The 18,032-nt window shown below is 40.2% G+C and overlaps 1 protein-coding gene across 2 annotated transcripts in view; it reads right to left on the reverse strand.

Annotated features, from left to right (window-relative positions):
- Window positions 1-18,032, reverse strand: part of Ubp1 (upstream binding protein 1) — a 63,140-nt gene that overhangs the window by 18,366 nt on the left and 26,742 nt on the right. The window contains exons 4-9 of one of the 2 annotated variants that reach the window (XM_090351816.1): window positions 12,719-12,795; window positions 6,116-6,221; window positions 5,482-5,588; window positions 2,877-3,029; window positions 2,678-2,788; window positions 2,147-2,254 (exon numbers count right to left, since the gene is read on the reverse strand). In XM_090351816.1, coding sequence (XP_090207942.1) covers window positions 2,147-2,254; window positions 2,678-2,788; window positions 2,877-3,029; window positions 5,482-5,588; window positions 6,116-6,221; window positions 12,719-12,795 — 662 coding nt within the window. The remainder of the gene's footprint in view (window positions 1-2,146; window positions 2,255-2,677; window positions 2,789-2,876; window positions 3,030-5,481; window positions 5,589-6,115; window positions 6,222-12,718; window positions 12,796-18,032) is intronic. The other variant, XM_090351815.1, reaches the window with a different exon arrangement.

Here is an 18,032-nt window from a genome sequence, read left to right on the forward strand (position 1 = left end):
GCTCAAAGCCAGCACTGGTCCTGCAAGCCCTTTTCATGCCTTCTCATCTTTGTTGGGAGTTTTCTCTACATCCCATGCCCACTCTTGCCCAACAGCAGCTGTCTTAGTACACTCAGTGTTTTTCTGCTGATTCAATGTGTTGCTACAATCTCACATCGGCATGCATGGAAGATGACGCTCAGTGAGGTGAGGATCACTCTGCTTCCTTCCTTCCTGCTAAGCTTTGTGCTGTGCCATCTACTCAAAGTGCAGTCCATCACCAACTCACCATTCAGGATCCATATTTACACTTTTCAGACACAGGCCTAGTGTATCTGCTAACATAATCCTAATTAGATGTGTAAGTGTGTTAAAAAATAAAGAGATACACATAAAGGGCCTTCGCTATGCATCATCCCTGTCAAGCACTAGAAGCTGACTATTCAGTGTGGGACCATTTTATTCAGACCTTTCAGATTTTAACAGTATGTGTGAATATCACTTGCACAGAAGGTCAATTATAACTACTAAGTAAAGAAATGCATAATATGCTATAGGCTTTCTTTTGCAGGGGATTAAACTTATACTCTGCTCTTTAAAGACAGGCTTCTGAATTCTAGCTACCTTTTTCAGCATCTTACCCAAACCAAATGCAGCCAGGGTAACAAGAAACACACTAGAAGATGTGAAATCCCAGGCCAGTGAACTGCTGATGTTTTGCATATTTTAGGCTTGAGTTAAGAAGCATTAAAAATTTTCCAACAACTTTATCATGCTCAGATTAGTTCTCAGCTACAACAAATTTATGAATTCTAGAACCCATTTCTTTAAATTAGCTAAATGGTTTATAATAAGCAAGGAGAAATAACCAGGACCACCTGAAATAAATTAAGAATATCTGGGTGTCTTCAGGTAGGAAATCAGAGGAGGATAAAAACAAAACTGGGAGGGTAAGCATTTGAGAGAAAAGATTATCAGTGGTTTGGATTAATCCTTGACTTAAATTTTTAAAAAGTTTAAGACAGTGCTATTCTGTAAACCAAGATGAGTATATTTTCAGATTTTTTAATTAAAAAGCATTTAAAACAGTTTTACTCAATGCTTCAATTAGAAATGAAGTTTCTGTGATCATGTACCTATAGCAGTGATATGTGTAAAGGAGTGAAAATTCCATTTTGGTACCTTAGTAGAAATACTGCAACAACGAAGAGTCTTCATTAGTTCATGATAGCAGCTATGCTTTAAAACATCTTTATCAGTCTTTCTTCCTATGTACTGAAGACATATAGCTGACCTAAACTTGTATAACAAATAATTCTTTTGTGGACTGTTACATGAAGGGTTGTGTCAGAAAATAAAGAAAAGCTGCACTTGGTCTGACAAAATTTATGCTTTATCAAGTCCCTATAATGGGAATGGGTTAGGGGAAAGCGCTAAGTGCCACAGGTGCACTACTTTGGCCTAAGCATTACATCACAAAGCAGTTGCAGAAAGAAAAATCTATGCAGTCACAAATGTTTTTCTATCAATGCTGCCACAGAGGCTTTTAAAGCACAGACAGACAGACATTCTTATACTGCATGCAAGACAATGTGACATATAATGTACTGCACTTATTAATGTCAAGCTTGCCATCATTTCAGTTTCCACAAGATTTTTTTAGTAGGCACATACATGAAAAAGCAAACCTTTTATTTAATTGTATTTCAATATATTTTAATAAAATAATTTTAATTAATGTCAATGCCCTGAAGGAATTATGTGTGTGAAGGAAAGAAGAAGAGAGGGAGAAAAGTAGGGAGGGAGGGAGGGAGGGAGGGAGGGAGGGAGGGAAGGAGGGAAGGAGGGAAGGAGGGAAGGAGGAAGAAGTGAGGGAAAGGGACAAGGGAACAAAGAGGAAACACACAGCTCTGAGCGTCTTCTCTTTCCCTCTAAAACCACCCAATATGGTCAACATTGTTTTTGCTTTGATTTAAAGTGTTAGATTTAGGAAATTTTCCTCATAGAGGAACAAACACAAAGCAGGAAGTCTATCAACAAAAACAAATTAAATCAAGACATGAACATCAGAAACAAATTTGGCTTTACTTTTCCGTGGAAGCTGGTCCTATATCTAACACTGCACAAGGGTTCTTGCACAATGAAAAGAGAAGCAGAAGCCCCTTACACTGCCTCGCTTTGCCAGAGAATCACCGTAGTCTGCTGGCAAAGTCCGCTTGCTGGACTTTTTCTGCTCATGTTCAACTGCATCTTCAATTATAGGCTCAAGCCTCATCTGGACAAACACCAAAGATTGGGATCAATGTCTTTTTATTATACAAAGAAAGATCTAATACCCTGTTTTATGTCTCTGCAGTCCAATTAAATAAATGTATGACCAACAGGATTCAAAGTTAAAGGAAATGCAAAGCCCCAGCAGTGACAAAAATTGGACATTCTAAGCCCCAACTTAATCTCTTGCCAATGTCAGGGTTTTAAGGTCTTACTTCTAAGACCTGATTGGGATTTCAGCATCTTCATCCACGATCCCACCCAGAGCACTAATACATTAAAAAAAAAACAATCCCAATTTTTAAATAAAATATTTCCCCACAATTTTTCAGAGAAAATTATGTCAATTTATCACCCAATTGCCCCCCCCACTTTGTTGTGAAACTCATCCTCTGCTTCGCTTGTAAACCTAAATGCTAGACCTTACCTCAGTGAGGATGGTGGTATCATAGGATGGCTGATACTTTTCTTTCTCATGAGCTGTTCTCTTTTCCATCTTTTCTCGGTCAGTTTTTTGTTTCCTATCTGCACCTTTAGGCTTAAAGACAAATAGACAATTTTATTTACCAGGCCATAAACAGTATAACAAGGGAAATATTATGGACAACCTTGTTTCTACCTGTTACCTTAAACACTTTGATTTGGCAGCTAGCTGAGTGAAGATGGTCTGTGTATTCCCCATTTTCATTCTGCTTAAAAGTGTCAACCTGGATTCTGAAGGGTACTCCTTTTTCACCGCCGTGCTTCCTTGGAGTAAATTCTGTGCTGATACAGTGGACCTGTAAAATAATGAGCTGAAATGAACTCAAAGTATTTTATACTAAGAGCCTTCCTAGTCTGCTCTCTCTTAGAATTCTTCTTAACCATTGCACATACATTCGAGACTTTTAAACAGACTTGAACATACAAATCAACTAATTTCATAAATGTCTTGCACTGTGTTCAATACATAATCTCCCAAAAATCCAACCATGAGTTTCTGGACTTGTTAATGAGATCTTCCTACATTGCCATTCTTCTCCTTTACATCAACCAGGGAAACAAGAGCCCAGCAGCTTCTTATGCGTGGCACCTCCCTTCATCCTGGATATTACATTCCTGTTGGCTGAGGGTCAGAGACCTGTCCATCCATAGCAGTCTTATTTCCCTACTGCTACTAAGCCTATACCAGCCATCCAGTCATCTTGTTGCACATGATGTAAAGCTTTGTATGGAGAACTTCCAACAGCCCACAAAGTCTATTATTTGTCCTACCTGTACACACTTAAAACTCCTCAGGGCAACTCATAAAAGTCTATTCAGGATTTGCTCTCTCCCAAATACTATCACGGGCTAATAGCTGGAAGTCACCTTATAGTTTAGTGGCAACACCATAGTCATTTCTGAATGCTACATACACCTCTGTAAATGACTCTCACACTATGAAAATCTATCTTACCACACAAATGCAAAACCTGAGATTACTGCCACAGCTTATAAGTTATTATGACATAAATGGTTATCCTACATAACAAACATCAGTAGCATGGGCACATATTCAACAAATACTAACCATGTTCACAATAATGGAGGAGAAATATCTAGTAGACTATCAAAATGCAGCATGCTAATGATCCTTTACAGTTGATACAAACCAGTCTACTCAGGATGGTCAGGAAATTTTCTATATAAAGATTACCTACAAAGTAGTTTAAACTTCACTATCTACGAATGCATACAAACTAAGTATTGGAATTAGTATTTTTTAAACATATATAATAATATGCATTACAAAAACAAAGTGGGTGCCAGTAGCTCATGCCTGCAATCCCAGCTACTTAGGAGGCTGAGATCTAAGAATAACAGTTTGAAGTCAGCCTGGAGCGCAAACTCCATGAAACTCTTATCTCCAATTAACCATCAGAAAAATCAGAAGTGGCACTGTGGCTGAGTGCTAGCCTTGATTGAAATAGCTCAGAAACAGTGCCCAGGCATTGAGTTCAAGCCCCATGACTGACAAAAACAAAAAAAAGTTAGGCGTGGTGGCTCATGCCTGTAATCCTAGCTACTCAGGAGGCTGAGATCTGAGGATCCAGATTCAAAGCCAGCCCAGGCACTAAAGTCCTTGAGACTCTTAGCTCCAATTATCAGAAAACTAGAAGTGGTGCTGTGGCTCAAGGGGCAGGGTGTTAGCCTAGAGCTGAAGAGTTCAGAGACAGCGCGCCCAGGACCAGAGTTCAAGCCCCATGACTGGCACACACACGCATGCATGCGTGCGTACACACACACACACACACACACACACACACCCCTCTGCTGGGTATCAGTGGGTCATATCTGTCATCCTAGCTACTTAGGAATCTGAGATCTCACATGGTTCAAAGCCAGCCTGGTCAAGAAGGTCTGTGAGACTCTGATCTCCAATTAACTACCAAAAAAGCTGGAAGTGGAGCTAAAGATCAAATGATAAAGAGTGTTAGCCTTGAGCAAAAAAGCTCAGGAAAAGCACTCAAGCTCTGAGTTCAAGTCCCAGGACAGAGACACAGGCACATGTGCTTGCATGCATGCACGCACACATACACATATACTTCCTAGACATTAGAGAAAATTGGTGTTTTAACTATGCTAACAAGAAAAATTAGTAACTACTGAAGCCCAGGTGATGGACACAGAGGATTCATCATTACTTACTGTGGAGGTTTGAAGTTTTATTATTAGAATGTTAGAAAAAATTTAAAACCACAACCTTTTACCAACTGTATCCTTTTAAAAGGCAATTTTCAGAAGAATATATCTCATGACAAATTTTAAATATGACTAAAATGGCAAAATAGAATTTGTACAATGTTTATACACTATCACAGAAAATCTTTGACTAATACAACTGAGTCAATTAAACCCATTTTTAAAAATATAAAAAAGGGCCAGGAGTTTGGCCTAGTGGTAGAGTGCCTGCCTAGCAGGCACAGAAACCTTTGATTCCTTAGTATCACATACATAGAAAAAGCCAAAAATGATGCTGTGGCTCAAGTGGTAGAGCTCTAGCCTTGAGAAAGCCCAAGGACAGCTAACTTAGGCCCTGAGTTCAAGCCCCAGGACTGACCTCCCCCCCCAAAAAAAATTTTTTTTTAAACCACACAGAAAATAGTTTACAAATATTTATTTTAAAATGCCTCCACAAATCAAGAACTCCATCTCACTATGACCATTTAGAAGACGGTCAATATACTCTAATAATATAAAAATCCAAACCTGAATGAAAGCAGATGTGCGTTTTGCAGGGTCCCACAGAAATTCAACAGCATTTAACTGGCTTGGATTTGTCCTTGTGTCAATTATTCCCACGGACATTGGAATATCTGTATGTTGAAAAGAAGTTAAATAAAAATGAATCCACTTTAAGAAGCTTGCCAGGTGTTGGTACATGCCTGTAGTACTTGTAGGCTGAGGCTTGGAAATGATTTGAATCCAGGAGTTCAAGGCCAGCCTGGACAGCACAACAAGACCTCAATTTAAAAATACCCAAACAATAAGCCACCTACACCTTCCTTATTGTATCATGATCTAAGGAAATAACTACACCCAGTCAACCTTGCTATTGACATTGAAATCCTCTACCGTGACATTTCATTTTATTAAGAATAGATGGTGCCAACTGAGTATTAAATATATCCCAAAACATAAGTAAGTAAATAATACAAAAATTCCTTGTTCAGGTTAATTTGGCACCAAAAGCTACTTTACTTTTGAAGCATAAAACAAATGTCAAGGGAAGGATCTACTACTAACTTTCCTCTACTAAAACTTTCCCTATATAATTAATCATGGTGCCAAAACACTAACAGACAGAGATAAACAATGCCACCATTTTCCATCACTACTGTACCTAAATCCAGAAGTCTGTCTCCTGGGCGATTCCACTTCCACCCTTCAAGCTGTTGATGTTCTGTATATTGCAGACGTCTGTCATGGAATACAACCCTTATGATACTCTAGGGAATAAGTGGGGAAAATGAATATATTTGAACAACTCCATTCTTATTTCTCATGTGTTAACTTACAATAGATCACCATGCAAAAACTCAATCTGCTCTAAATGGTTCTACCTATCAGCTTTTTTGCTCTTAGACACCTGGACTATGTATGCACTTGTTTAGTACCAAGATTTATAACTCAAAAATAAGAAGCAGAAATAACATAGCTGCTGATGTACACATTTTATAAAAACTTGGTACTGTAATTCAAAATCAAGATACATGTGCATAAACAAGTGAAAAAGAATTATACTGCTATAAAGAAAAGTACCAGATGCACAAGAATTATGAAACTTTACTATAAGAGATAGAAATCTCCAGGCACAGTGGTAAAACTGTATTAATTTAAAGTAATAAAGTAGAATGTGATATCACATGCCTGTATTTCTAGCACTCAGGACACTTAGGCAGGAGGATCTCAAGTTTAATATCAATCTTAGCTACATACTGAAACCCTGTCTCAAAATATAACAACACTCCGTTTCTTTAAAAAGACAGTTATTCTATCAGCTAAATGGCTGTGTGTGTGTGTGTGTGTGTATTTGCCCTAATCTAAACACAAAATTTATTCTCAACTTTCAACTTGCAAGTGAGTTATTTGAGAGAAAGAATGAAAGAGATAATTTTATCCTCAACTCCCAAAGGAAGGCTTTAACTCTTCAGCCCAAACTCCAGGCCAGCTCTACACACTTCATCCATGCCTCCTTCAGCTTCCACAAATTTGGGACACCAAGCACTGTCTTATTCAAGAAACAAGGTAATAAGTGATCAGATTTGCCTGTAGTCCTGGCTGTCTAGGAGGTTGAGATATGAGGATCCTGGTTCAAAGCCAGCCTGGGCAGGGGAAAAACTGAGACTTTTTTTTTGGGGGGGTGGTCAGTTGTAGGGTTGCCCCTGAGCTACTTTTGATCAAGACTAGCGCTATACCACCTTGAGACACAGCATCACTTCTGGTTTTCTGGTGGCTAACGAGATAAGAGTCTCATAGACTTTCCTGCCCTCTTTGGCTTTCAACTGTGATCCTCAGGGCTCAGCCTCCTGAGTAGCTAGGATAATAGGTATGAACCACCAGGACAAGAAGTAGGATATAAGCTGGGCACGGTGGCTCATGCTTGTCATCCTAGCTACTCAGGAGGCCCAGCCTGGGCACAAAAGGACCCGAAACTCTTTAATTACCCTCTAGAAAATGGGAAGTGGGGCTTGGCTCAAGGGTAGGGTGATAGCCTTGGACTGAAGAGCTCAAGGACAGCGCCCAGGCTGAGTTCAAGTCCCATGACCCACCAAAAAAAAAGTAGAATATGGCTCAAAGTGATAGTGCTAACCTTGAACACAAAGAGCTCAAGGATAGTGCCCAGGCCAAGAGTTTAAGACCCACAACTGACCAAAAAAGATAAAAACAAAAACACCAGATTTGATCATTATATTCCCATAGAATCTGTTAGCTCAGGATATAATTTGTTAGCAATACAGAGACATAAATACTTTTTAGTCCCTCTGCTTTCCCCACTTCTTAAATACTAGCCACAGCACAGCAGATATTTTGAAAGACACCATTTTCTTTTTACTTTTTTGAGACAGTTAAAATAAGAGGCTATGCCAGTGGTTCAAGTCAGTATGGCCTGCCCAAAATCCCACCAGCACCCACCTCCCTCTGTGACAGCAAAGCCCTCACAGGGCTGGTACACAGATTGGGGCACCACCAGCTGGGGGCACTAATGCCTGTGGTTCATATTTGTTAGCTCATTCACATTTCCTTTTATAATTCTTGGTAGTAGCATATAGAACACATAGGAAAACACAACACACCCGGGCACGGTGGCTCACACCTGTAATCCTAGCTACTCGGGAGGTTTGAGATCTGAGGATTGCGATTCAAAGCCAGCCTAGGCACTGAAGAACATGAGACTCTTAACTACAATTAATCACCAGAAATCCATAACTGGCACTGTAGTTCAAGAAGTAGGGCAGTAGCCTTGAGCTCTTTAGAGTTCAGGGACCGTGCCCAGGCCCAGAGTTCAAGTCCCACAACCAAAAATATAAAAAATAAGAAATACAGCACAACACAGAAAATGCCATATTAAGTTCTTTTATAGTCAGCAATTAACCAACTAAATCCACATATTTGAATGAAAATAATATAAACAGAAATTTACTAGGCCCCATTTCAAAAAGTAAATAGTAAGGAGAAAGAGGGACAAAAGTATGAAATACAAAAATAATTTTTTTTAATTTGTGGCGAAATGCTAGTGATTCATATCTATAATCCTACTCAGGAAGGCTGAGATCTGAAAATCACAGTTCAAAACCCAGCTTGCAGTAAGTAAAGTCTGTGAGACTCTTTTTTTTTTTGGGGGGGGGGGGTGTCGTGGGGCTTGAACTCTAGGCCTGGGTGCTATCCCTGAGGTCTTCAGCTCAAGGTTACCACCCTACCCTTTGAGCCACAGCCAACTTCCCGTTTTCTAGTGATTAATTGGAGATAAGATCTCACATTCATTAGTGCCCAGGCTGGCTTTGAACCTCGATCCTCAGATCTCAGCCTCTTGAGTAGCTAGGATTACAGGCGTGAGCCTGTCAAGTCTGTGAGACTCTTACTGCTAATAACGAAAGAAGCCAGAAGTGGAGCTGTGGCTCAACTGGTGAAGCTCAGAGACAGCACCCAGGCCCTGAGCTCAAGCCCAAAGACTGGCAAAACCAAACCAAACAACAAAAAAACCCTCAGTGGTACCAGAAGGGAAGTAGCTAGAAATTCTGACTAAAAGCAGACAGACTATACCTACAGAACTAGCAATACAAGGCACAACCCACAAGGCAAAAACATAACAAGCAAAAGCCATGTGCAATAAACACATGCCTGTGAGTTTGAAGCCAGCTTTAGCTACATAAGACTAAAGCATAAAATGAGACCCTGTCTCAAAAAAGAAACCCAGAAACAAGAAGAGAAAGCACATCATCAACATTATTAAATATATATAGCACAATTAAGAAGTTCCAAACAGCTGGAACCAATGGCCTATATAATTTACCTAGCTACTCTGGAGGCTGAGATCTGAGATCTGAGTTCCGAAGACAGCCTGTGAAAAATCTAAGAGACTTTACTTTCAATTAACCAGAAATGTCAGACTAGAGGAATGGCTCAAGTGGTAGAGTGCCAGCTGTTAGTGAAAAAAGGTCAATGTCCTAAGTCCAAACCCCTGGGTACGTACACATACACATACACATACATATACATACACAGAGTGTAGGTTATAATTTATTTTAAGGTTATTTTAGGACTTCTCTAGCTGAAGAAGGACATGATTTACAAAAATTTCATCATATAGGGCCAGGAGTTTGGCCTAGTGGTTAAAGTACTTGCCTAGCATGCATGAAGACCCGGGTTCGATTCCTTGGTACCACATATATAGAAAAAGCCGGAAGTGGTGCTGAGGCTCCAGTGGTAGAGTTCTAGCCTTGAGAAAGTCCAAGGACAGTGCTCAGGCCCTGAGCTCAAGCCCAGGACTGGCAAAAAAAAAAAAAAAATCATCATATAGTCCTTGGTAGTAGCAGATATTATTCTGCATGTTATTCTGGCACAAGGACAAAAATCAGACATGTGGCTTATCAAGCGAAGATGAACTGGAAGTAAAGCTTTTATAAAAATTAACCCTTTCCAATCAGTGAGTTCAAACACTAAAAACACCACATGTGTGACTAAACATCTGCTGTGTATTTGTAGCTAGACAGTTTCTTTATTAACAGTCCATTATCTGCCCTTCTTTTCTTCACTTCTGCTAGTAATGTGTTTCATTTGCCAGTCCTGGAGCTCAAACTCAGCCTGGACACTGCCTCTGAACTGCTGCTGCTTTTTTTTTTTTTTTTTTTTGGGGGGGGGGGTCAGTCCTGGGGCTTAAATTCTGAGCCTGGGTATGGTTCCTGGGCTCTTTAACTCAAGGCTAGCATGCTACCACTTGAGCCACAATGCCACTTCTGGTCTGTTTTGAGTAGTGTGTTGGAGACAAAGTCTCACAGACTTTCTTGCTGGGGCTGGCTTTGAATGGTGAGCTACTTAGCCTCCTGAGTAGCTAGGATTATAGATGAGAGCAAGTTGCTTATTTTTGTAGCTGGTTTTTGAGTTAGTGAAGTTACCCAACTACTGTTGACCTCCAACCCAAGATCCTGTAGCTTTGGACTCCACAGTGCTTATTGGGACTATAGGTGGAATCGTTGAATGTTGGGATTACAGGTATAGTCCACCACATCCAGCTCTACACACACTTTTTTTTTCTTTCTTTTGCTAGTCCTGGGGACTGAACTCAGGGCCTGTGCATTGTCCTTGGGCTTTCCTCAAGGCTAGAGCTCTACCACTTGAGCCTCAGCACCACTTCTGGCTTTTCTCTACATATGGTACCGAGGAATCGAACCTGGGTCTTTGTGCATGCTAGGCAAGCACTCTACCACTAGGCCAAACTCCCAGCCCCATGCTTTAATTTAGGAGTAAATCAAAAACAGTTCAGTAGTTAAACTGATTAACCTAGTCAAAAATTAATCTGACTGACATTTATAGTTTGCTAAAAGAATTTTAAGCACTTAGTCTTATCTATCAAACAAGAAGAAAAAGAGGAGGAAGGAGAAAAGTATTAGTTTAATAACTAGCTATGGGACAACTGGCAGATTTATCCAAAGGTGACTCTAGAAGCAATAAGCCACCTAGGACCAGAGGATAGAGAGAATCGTCACTATTTCTAACCTTTCTAACACTGTTAATTTGGCTACCAGATCAACCCAAGAATAGTTGTCATGAGAGCCAAGCACAAGTCAACCAGAACAGACTTGCATATTGTGAACAATGCTGGTGAGCTTTTTTGGCAGGAGGAAAGAAAAACAAACATGACAACCTAACTCATTCTCTATGGAAATTACCAACCCCAATGACTGGGCATAGTCAAGACAGAACCAAAATGCAGGGAGTAACTTTGTAAATGGACAAATAAGACTACCTCTGTTAGAAATTCACTAGAAGGACCAAAAGTCAGAAGAAACCTGGGAACTTACTCTGAGCTGGCAAGACAACCAAGTAATAAAAAGATCATCTGTGCTTTTCTCAGAGGGAAGGAAAATATTTAAGTTCAATCTCCTGCAGAACTGAAATTGTCCTGCAAAGTGAGAGGGGGTCTGAAATATCCCAAAGGCTCCTATCTTAGACATCCAAACGCCAGGTAATTGTGTCATCCAGACAACGTGCCAAATTCAGACTGCCTTGCTTACCCAGCAGTATGAACATCCATTCCCTCTACAAGACTGCTCTTCCCTCTAAAATGATAGATCTAGCTGATAGAATCTCTCCATAGTGAAGGCCCAGAAATACCTGGGTCATGACCTGCCATTCTGTGGGAAGAGGGAATGATTGAGGGAACTCATGCTTGATTGGCCTCTGAAAATTTTACCTTTCCCCAAATAAGTTTCCTTCCTCCATCAACTTTGCCCTGTGGTGCTATGGACTGAATGAGACCAATACATGACAGTAAAATAATAGAAGAACCTACCTAGCCTAATAGTGGAGGGATCAGGGATGGTTCTAAACACACATCCAAAAAGGCTAGCCAGACAATGGTTATATCTGCTATAACTGAGATAACTCAGTCCTTCGTTTATATGTCAATATGGACAAGAGACTGCAAGCTGCAGTCAAGGAAACTTTAACAAGTGGCTCACACCTATAATCTCAGCCTCGTAGAGGCTGAGATCTGAGGATTGTGGTTTGAAGGCAGCCTGAGCAAGAAAGTCCCTGAGACTATTATCTCCAATTAACCACCAAAAAACCCAGGAAGTGGAGCTGCATCTCAAGTGGTAGAGAGCTAGCCTTGAACAAAAAAGCTCAGGCAGGGGCTGGGAGCATAATCTAGTGGTAGAGTGCTACCTAGCATGTATGAAGCCTTGGGTTCAATTCTTTGGAACCACATACACAGAAAAAGCCAGAAGGAGTGCTGTGGCTCAAGTGGCAGATCACTAGCCTTGAGCAAAACTGTCCAAGGACAGTGCCCAGGTCAAGTCCCAGGACCGGCAAAAAAAAAAAAAAGCTCAGGCACAGTGCCCAGGTCCTGAGTTCAAGTCCCAGAACCAGAAAAAAGAAAAAAAAAAGTGGTGTAAAAGAAATCTCTAAAACTTTCATATTAATTTCACTTCCTTTCACATTATCTTTTACTTTTGAAAACTAGTTTACAGTTCTTGTTGTGGTAATGTGTTTTGTCCCCGATCGCTGCAGCTAACTTGGTCATGCTTTCTGGCTCCCAATGAAGCCATAATGTCCACTTTACAGATGCAGAAACAAAAAGTTTGCTCCAAAAGTCCAAAGTTTTAATAATAGCCATAACTTTCTAAAGTGAAGCGTAAAGTATTTTAAATAGGAACTCTTGCAGTGAAACTGATACTTTTATTAATCACTGCAGCATTTTTAAGGATTAAAATACTGTCCATACCTTTACCAACTTTCCACTGATCTCAGGCATATCTCCCATTTTCCGATTATCCAGCATCCGAATTTCATAAGACTGACCTAATATAAAGAAATTAAGTATCAAAAGCAATTCATGTGAAGGAAATTATTCTGTTCAACATAACTTGTTTCTCAGACCATACAACCATTTGGTGTTAATTTAGCATAAATAAGAGGAAAATGGTCCAGGGTAGGCTTGGGGCAAAAAGTGAGACTATCTCAAAAATAATCACAGTAGCTAGGTGTCAGTTGCTCCTGCTATAAACCTAACTATTCAGGAGGCTGAGATTTGAGGACTGAGGTTCAAAGACAGACTGAGTAAACAAACACAAAGACTCTTATCTCCAATTAACTACTAAAAAGTTGAAAATGAAGCTTAAGTAGTAAAGTGCCAATTATGAATGAAAGAGACTAGGGAGAACAAGAGTCCCTAAATTCAAGCCTTAGTGTTAGGGGTGGGGGAAGAGTAGGACATAAAAATGTGTTCTAAGGATGAAGACTAAAATGTGTCTTAAGAGGTAGATTGTCGCAGGCCAAGAGTTTGGCCTAGTGGTAGAGTGCTTGCCTAGCATGTACGAAGACCTGGGTTCGTTTCCTCAGTACCCCACATACATAGCAAAAAGCCAGGAGTGGTGCTGAGGCTCAAGTGGTAGAGTGCTAGCCTTGAGAAAGTCCAAGGACAGTGCTCAAGCCGTGAACTCAAGCCCAGGACTGGCAAAAAAAGAAAAGAGGTAGATTGTCAGATGAGCAATCTTGAGACCTTGTATTCAAACCTGAGCACCATCCAAAAAATGAGGCCAGGGGTAAAGGGGGGTTGTAACACTTGTTATGCTTCAAATAGTTTTCATAGCCGAAACTATATTCCTCAATGGTAGTATCTACAGAAGGAACCACGGACTTTCACAGGCTTAATTCTCGGTTTCTTGCCCATAATTTTTATATGGTTCCTTGAAACATTGGTCTAGGTTCTAATTGAAATATAAAGGTGTAAGTTAGCACAAACAGTAACATTCTGCAAGATACTAGTCCTAGTTTTAGCTTTACAACTTCTGAATTTACTTCTCATACTTTTTCCCTCCCTTTTTGACTTAGAAACAAAATGGCAGTAGTAGATTTGAAAAATGTAATTGTTTTTGATTTGTTCACCCCCTATGAACACACCGACTGCAAATCTAGCTTCTCCCCATGGACTATAGAGCAACACAAAGTTCAAGAAGTGACAGTACCCTCTTGGCTATGTTCAAAGCCTTAAGAAGCTATTTCTAACTTTAACCTAGTAACAGGCACCAAAAATCAGAAGGAATTACACTATGGAATATAAGGAAACATTAAAAATTTTAATCTATCTAACGTTTACTGACACTTAACAGAAATTCTAAGCCAATAAATGTGCGATTTTTAGGACATATAACCGGTTTCTATACTAGCTAATACAGGCTAATTAATATTCTTAGCAGATATTCTCCAAGTAGAACTTGGCTTCCAAATGAGCAGGCATTTAAAGGGAGAGGTGGAAGGGGGGCCAGGAGAGAGGGAGGGAGAGAAGGGGGAAGTGAGAGAGAAAGGGAAGGAGAGGGAGAAAAAGGAGGGAGGGAGGGAGAAAGGCAGGCAGTGCTGGTCCAGCAGCAGCAATGAGCCAGTCCACACTGCAGTGAAGAGGTTAAGTACCACGCACATCATTGAGTGAGGAAGTGTCAAAGACTAAGACCCCAACTGTAAGATCAGAGACAGCCTATTTCAGCCAGAAACCTGCTCCTAAGGAAGCCATTACTCTAGGTTGGATTATCTCTAAGACAGTCAGAGCTAAAGATCAAATTCTTTTCACAAGTAACTACACAAACACAAACAGGCCAATATGAAGATAGTTTGGAAATTCTGTACCTCTATGTTTCAAAATAGTACCAAAAAAAAAAATGCTAGTACATCAATACAGCAAGAAACATCTTCAACAGCTTCAACTTCTATTCCACAAAGGGAGATAGTCTTCATTAATTGCTGCCCAAGAGGAAAAAAAAACAGTAAGCCTAAGGGGAGGCTCCTAACAAAGATCAAGTTATAACGAAGCTCAACAATCAGCTTCTTCCTATCACCTCTCCCTCTGAGCACGTCTCACCTTTCGAAAGGTGGCAGCTCAGTGGCAGGGCACTTGTCTGTAGTAACCTGGCAGGCTTAGCTGCCAAATTGTTTTTGCTTTTGTAAAAATGCTTAACCTTCTCCACCACCTACGAGAGGTTAGGACCACGTGCATGTGGCTTCATCCTTGTGGTTATTGATTGTGGATATCATACGGTGACTACCACCTGCATGTGGTATTTACCTTTAAAAGCTTAGCCCCACTGAAAGTCAGGGCTGCTCTCAGCCTGAAGGTGGAGAGTAGCCACTGCACTGCTGCTACTAAACTGCCTCCTAGTTCAGTTCACTGAATGCTGGTGACTCTATTGTTGGGGGGTTCGAGTTCCCCCAAAATGTCGGGGATATTACATTGCCCAACAGGTGTAAGGCCTGGAATTGATTCCAACAACACATAAAAACTAAAATAAATAAAAAAATGAAAAGATGATTGTAAGGGGAAGCATGAAAATAAAACTAAACAATAAATTTTTTTTAAAAAGTGATTATAGAGCCAGGCGCAGTGGCTCAAGCCTAGCTACTCAGGAGGCTGAGATCTGAGGATGGAGGTTCAAAGCCAGGTGGGACACTAAAGTCAATGAGACTCTTATCTCCAATTAACCACCAGAAAACCAGAAGTGGGACTGAGCTAGAACTCAGGCCCAGATTTCAAGTCCCACAACTGACAAAAAAAAGTGATTTGGAAGGGGAAGCCTGCCTATTTGCCTGAATGATAACAACAACAGTAATAATAATAATAACTGAAGCCAGAAGGCTATGGCTCACCCCTATAATCCTACGCACTCAATGGGCTGATTTCTGAGGATCACAGTTTTAACCAGTCAAAACTCTGCAAAACTCTTATGTCCAGTTAACCATTGAAAATGGCCAGAAGTGAGAAGCTGTGGTTCAACTGATAAGAGTGCTGGCCTTGAGCACAATAGTGCTGGGACAGTACCCACACCCTGAATTTAAGCCCCAGGAGTGGCACCAAAAATAAAACAAAATAAAATATTGAACTATGGCCCCCAAACTGGCAGTAGTATCACTTGGGAACTTATGAGGAATACAAATTCTTAGAACTGTTGAAGTCAAAAACTAAGAGGAGGGGCCGGGAGTTTGGCCTAGTGGTAGAGTGCTTGCCTAGCACTCTACCTGGGTGGTAGAGCTCTAGCCTTGAGAAAGCCCAAGGACAGTGCTCAGGCCCTGAGTTCAAGAAACAGGACTCGCATGTGTATAGCTCAATGGTAGAATACCTGCCTGGCATATATATAAACCCTGGGTTCAATCTATAGCCAGCCAGCCAGGCAGACACAGACACACACATACACCCCTCTACAGGTCTTAGTAAAATGGTAAGAATGAGTCATTTTTTTCTCAGTAGATGAAGAGATGCTATAGGATGTATTAGGAAAAAAATGTTCCTCAGGAGAGCCAAACTAAAAATGAAATGAGCCTGAATTAAAATGGTTGCTTACCAGGGGTCAGGTGTGATAACTCATGGCTACACTGCCAGCTATGCCAAGGGTGAAGATTTGAGAGTATCAAAGTTCAGAAGCCAGCCAGGGCATAAAATTAGTCAGAAGCCCATCTCAACAAATGTAAGCTGGATATAGTAATTTATTATGCTAGTTACTAAGAGGCGCTGGTAGGAGGATCTGGGTCCAAAGCTAGCCCTGGGCAAAAATGAGTAACCTTATCTGAAAAATAATTTAAAGCAAAAAAAAAAAAAAAAAATAGGTTCAGAGTATGGTTCCATTAGTAGAGTGATTACTTTTTCACACCCTAGAACAACCCAAACCAACCAACAAAAAAAGCACATATAATTGATTATATATTTATATCATTTTCTATAAGTCATACAACATTATATGAGCTACTGGATAATATTACAAGTAGGCTACAAAAATCCCTTCTGGTTCAAATAAGTTCATTTCCTATATTAAGAACTAAGTTTATCTAAAGTTGTTTAAATAGAGCCAACTCCATTGGAACTAACCAAAATTCATTAAGCAGAGTCACTTGTTTTGACAAGATTGCAATTTTTTACAACCTAGGATATATCTCTGGCTCTATTACTATAATAAGCTCTATGAATATACTAATGTTCAAATATACCTTGTAAACACTATATAGAGTCAAATATACATATAGGTTATACATATACACACACAGGATCAGGGTTAATTGGGTAACTATTTAAGAACAAGTTTTGGCCAGACAAAGTGGCATACCAGCACTCAGGAGGTTGAAGTGGGACAGTCAACTCAAAACTAGCCTGGGAAGCGGGTACTGATGGCTCATGCCTGTAATCCTACCTATTCAGGAGGCTGAGATTTGAGGATCACCGGTCAAAGCCAAAGCCAGCCTGGGCAAAAAAGTCCCTGTGAGACTCTTACTTCCAATTAACCATTCAAAAGCGGGGCTGTGTTGGGCCGGGAGTTTGGCCTAGTGGTTAAACTGCTTGCCTACCATGCATGAAGACTGGCAAAAAAAAAAAAAAAAAAAAAAAAGCGGGGCTGTGGCTCAAGTGCATTTTAGTCTTGAGCAAAGAGGCTGGGACCAGCACCCAGGCCCTGAGTTGAAGCCCCACAATGGAAAAGGAGAGTTGGGGGAGTTACAATTCACAGGAGATTCAGCTCAGCGATAGAGTGTCTAGGCTGAGTGAAGTCCTGGGTTCCATTCTCATCCAATCTCATATCTATCTATAAATGCATCTTTTCTCTCTTTTTTTTTTTTTTTGGTCAGCTGTGGGGCTTGAACTCAGTTGGCCTGGGCACTGTCTCTGACCTCAAAGCTCTACCACATTGAGCCACAGCATTACTTCCAGTTTTCTGGTGGTTAACTGGAGATAAGAGTCCCAAACTGGCTTAGAACCATGGTCCGCAAATCTCAGCCTCAGTAACTAGGATTACAGGTGTGAGCCACCAGCACCCAATATCTTTGCTCTTATACTGTTTCTTTTGAGATTATTTTCTAAATTTAAACACAATTAATTACTCAAGATTCTTAGAAATGTGAAATTTATACTTTCAAATAACTGAATCTTAAGCAATTATTAAGTATCAAAAACAAAGTGAGGTCTTGTTACATGTGCTATAGAAAGAGCTACCAAAAGATAAAGATTTCTGTGAGTCTTAACAAATATCATATGAAAAGTTATTCTTCTACATTTCAGAATACTAATC

The sequence above is a fragment of the Megascapheus bottae genome, chromosome 18 (assembly GCF_031878675.1).
Source record: "Megascapheus bottae isolate mThoBot1 chromosome 18, mThoBot2.hap1, whole genome shotgun sequence".
Taxonomy (NCBI): Eukaryota; Metazoa; Chordata; class Mammalia; order Rodentia; family Geomyidae; genus Megascapheus; species Megascapheus bottae.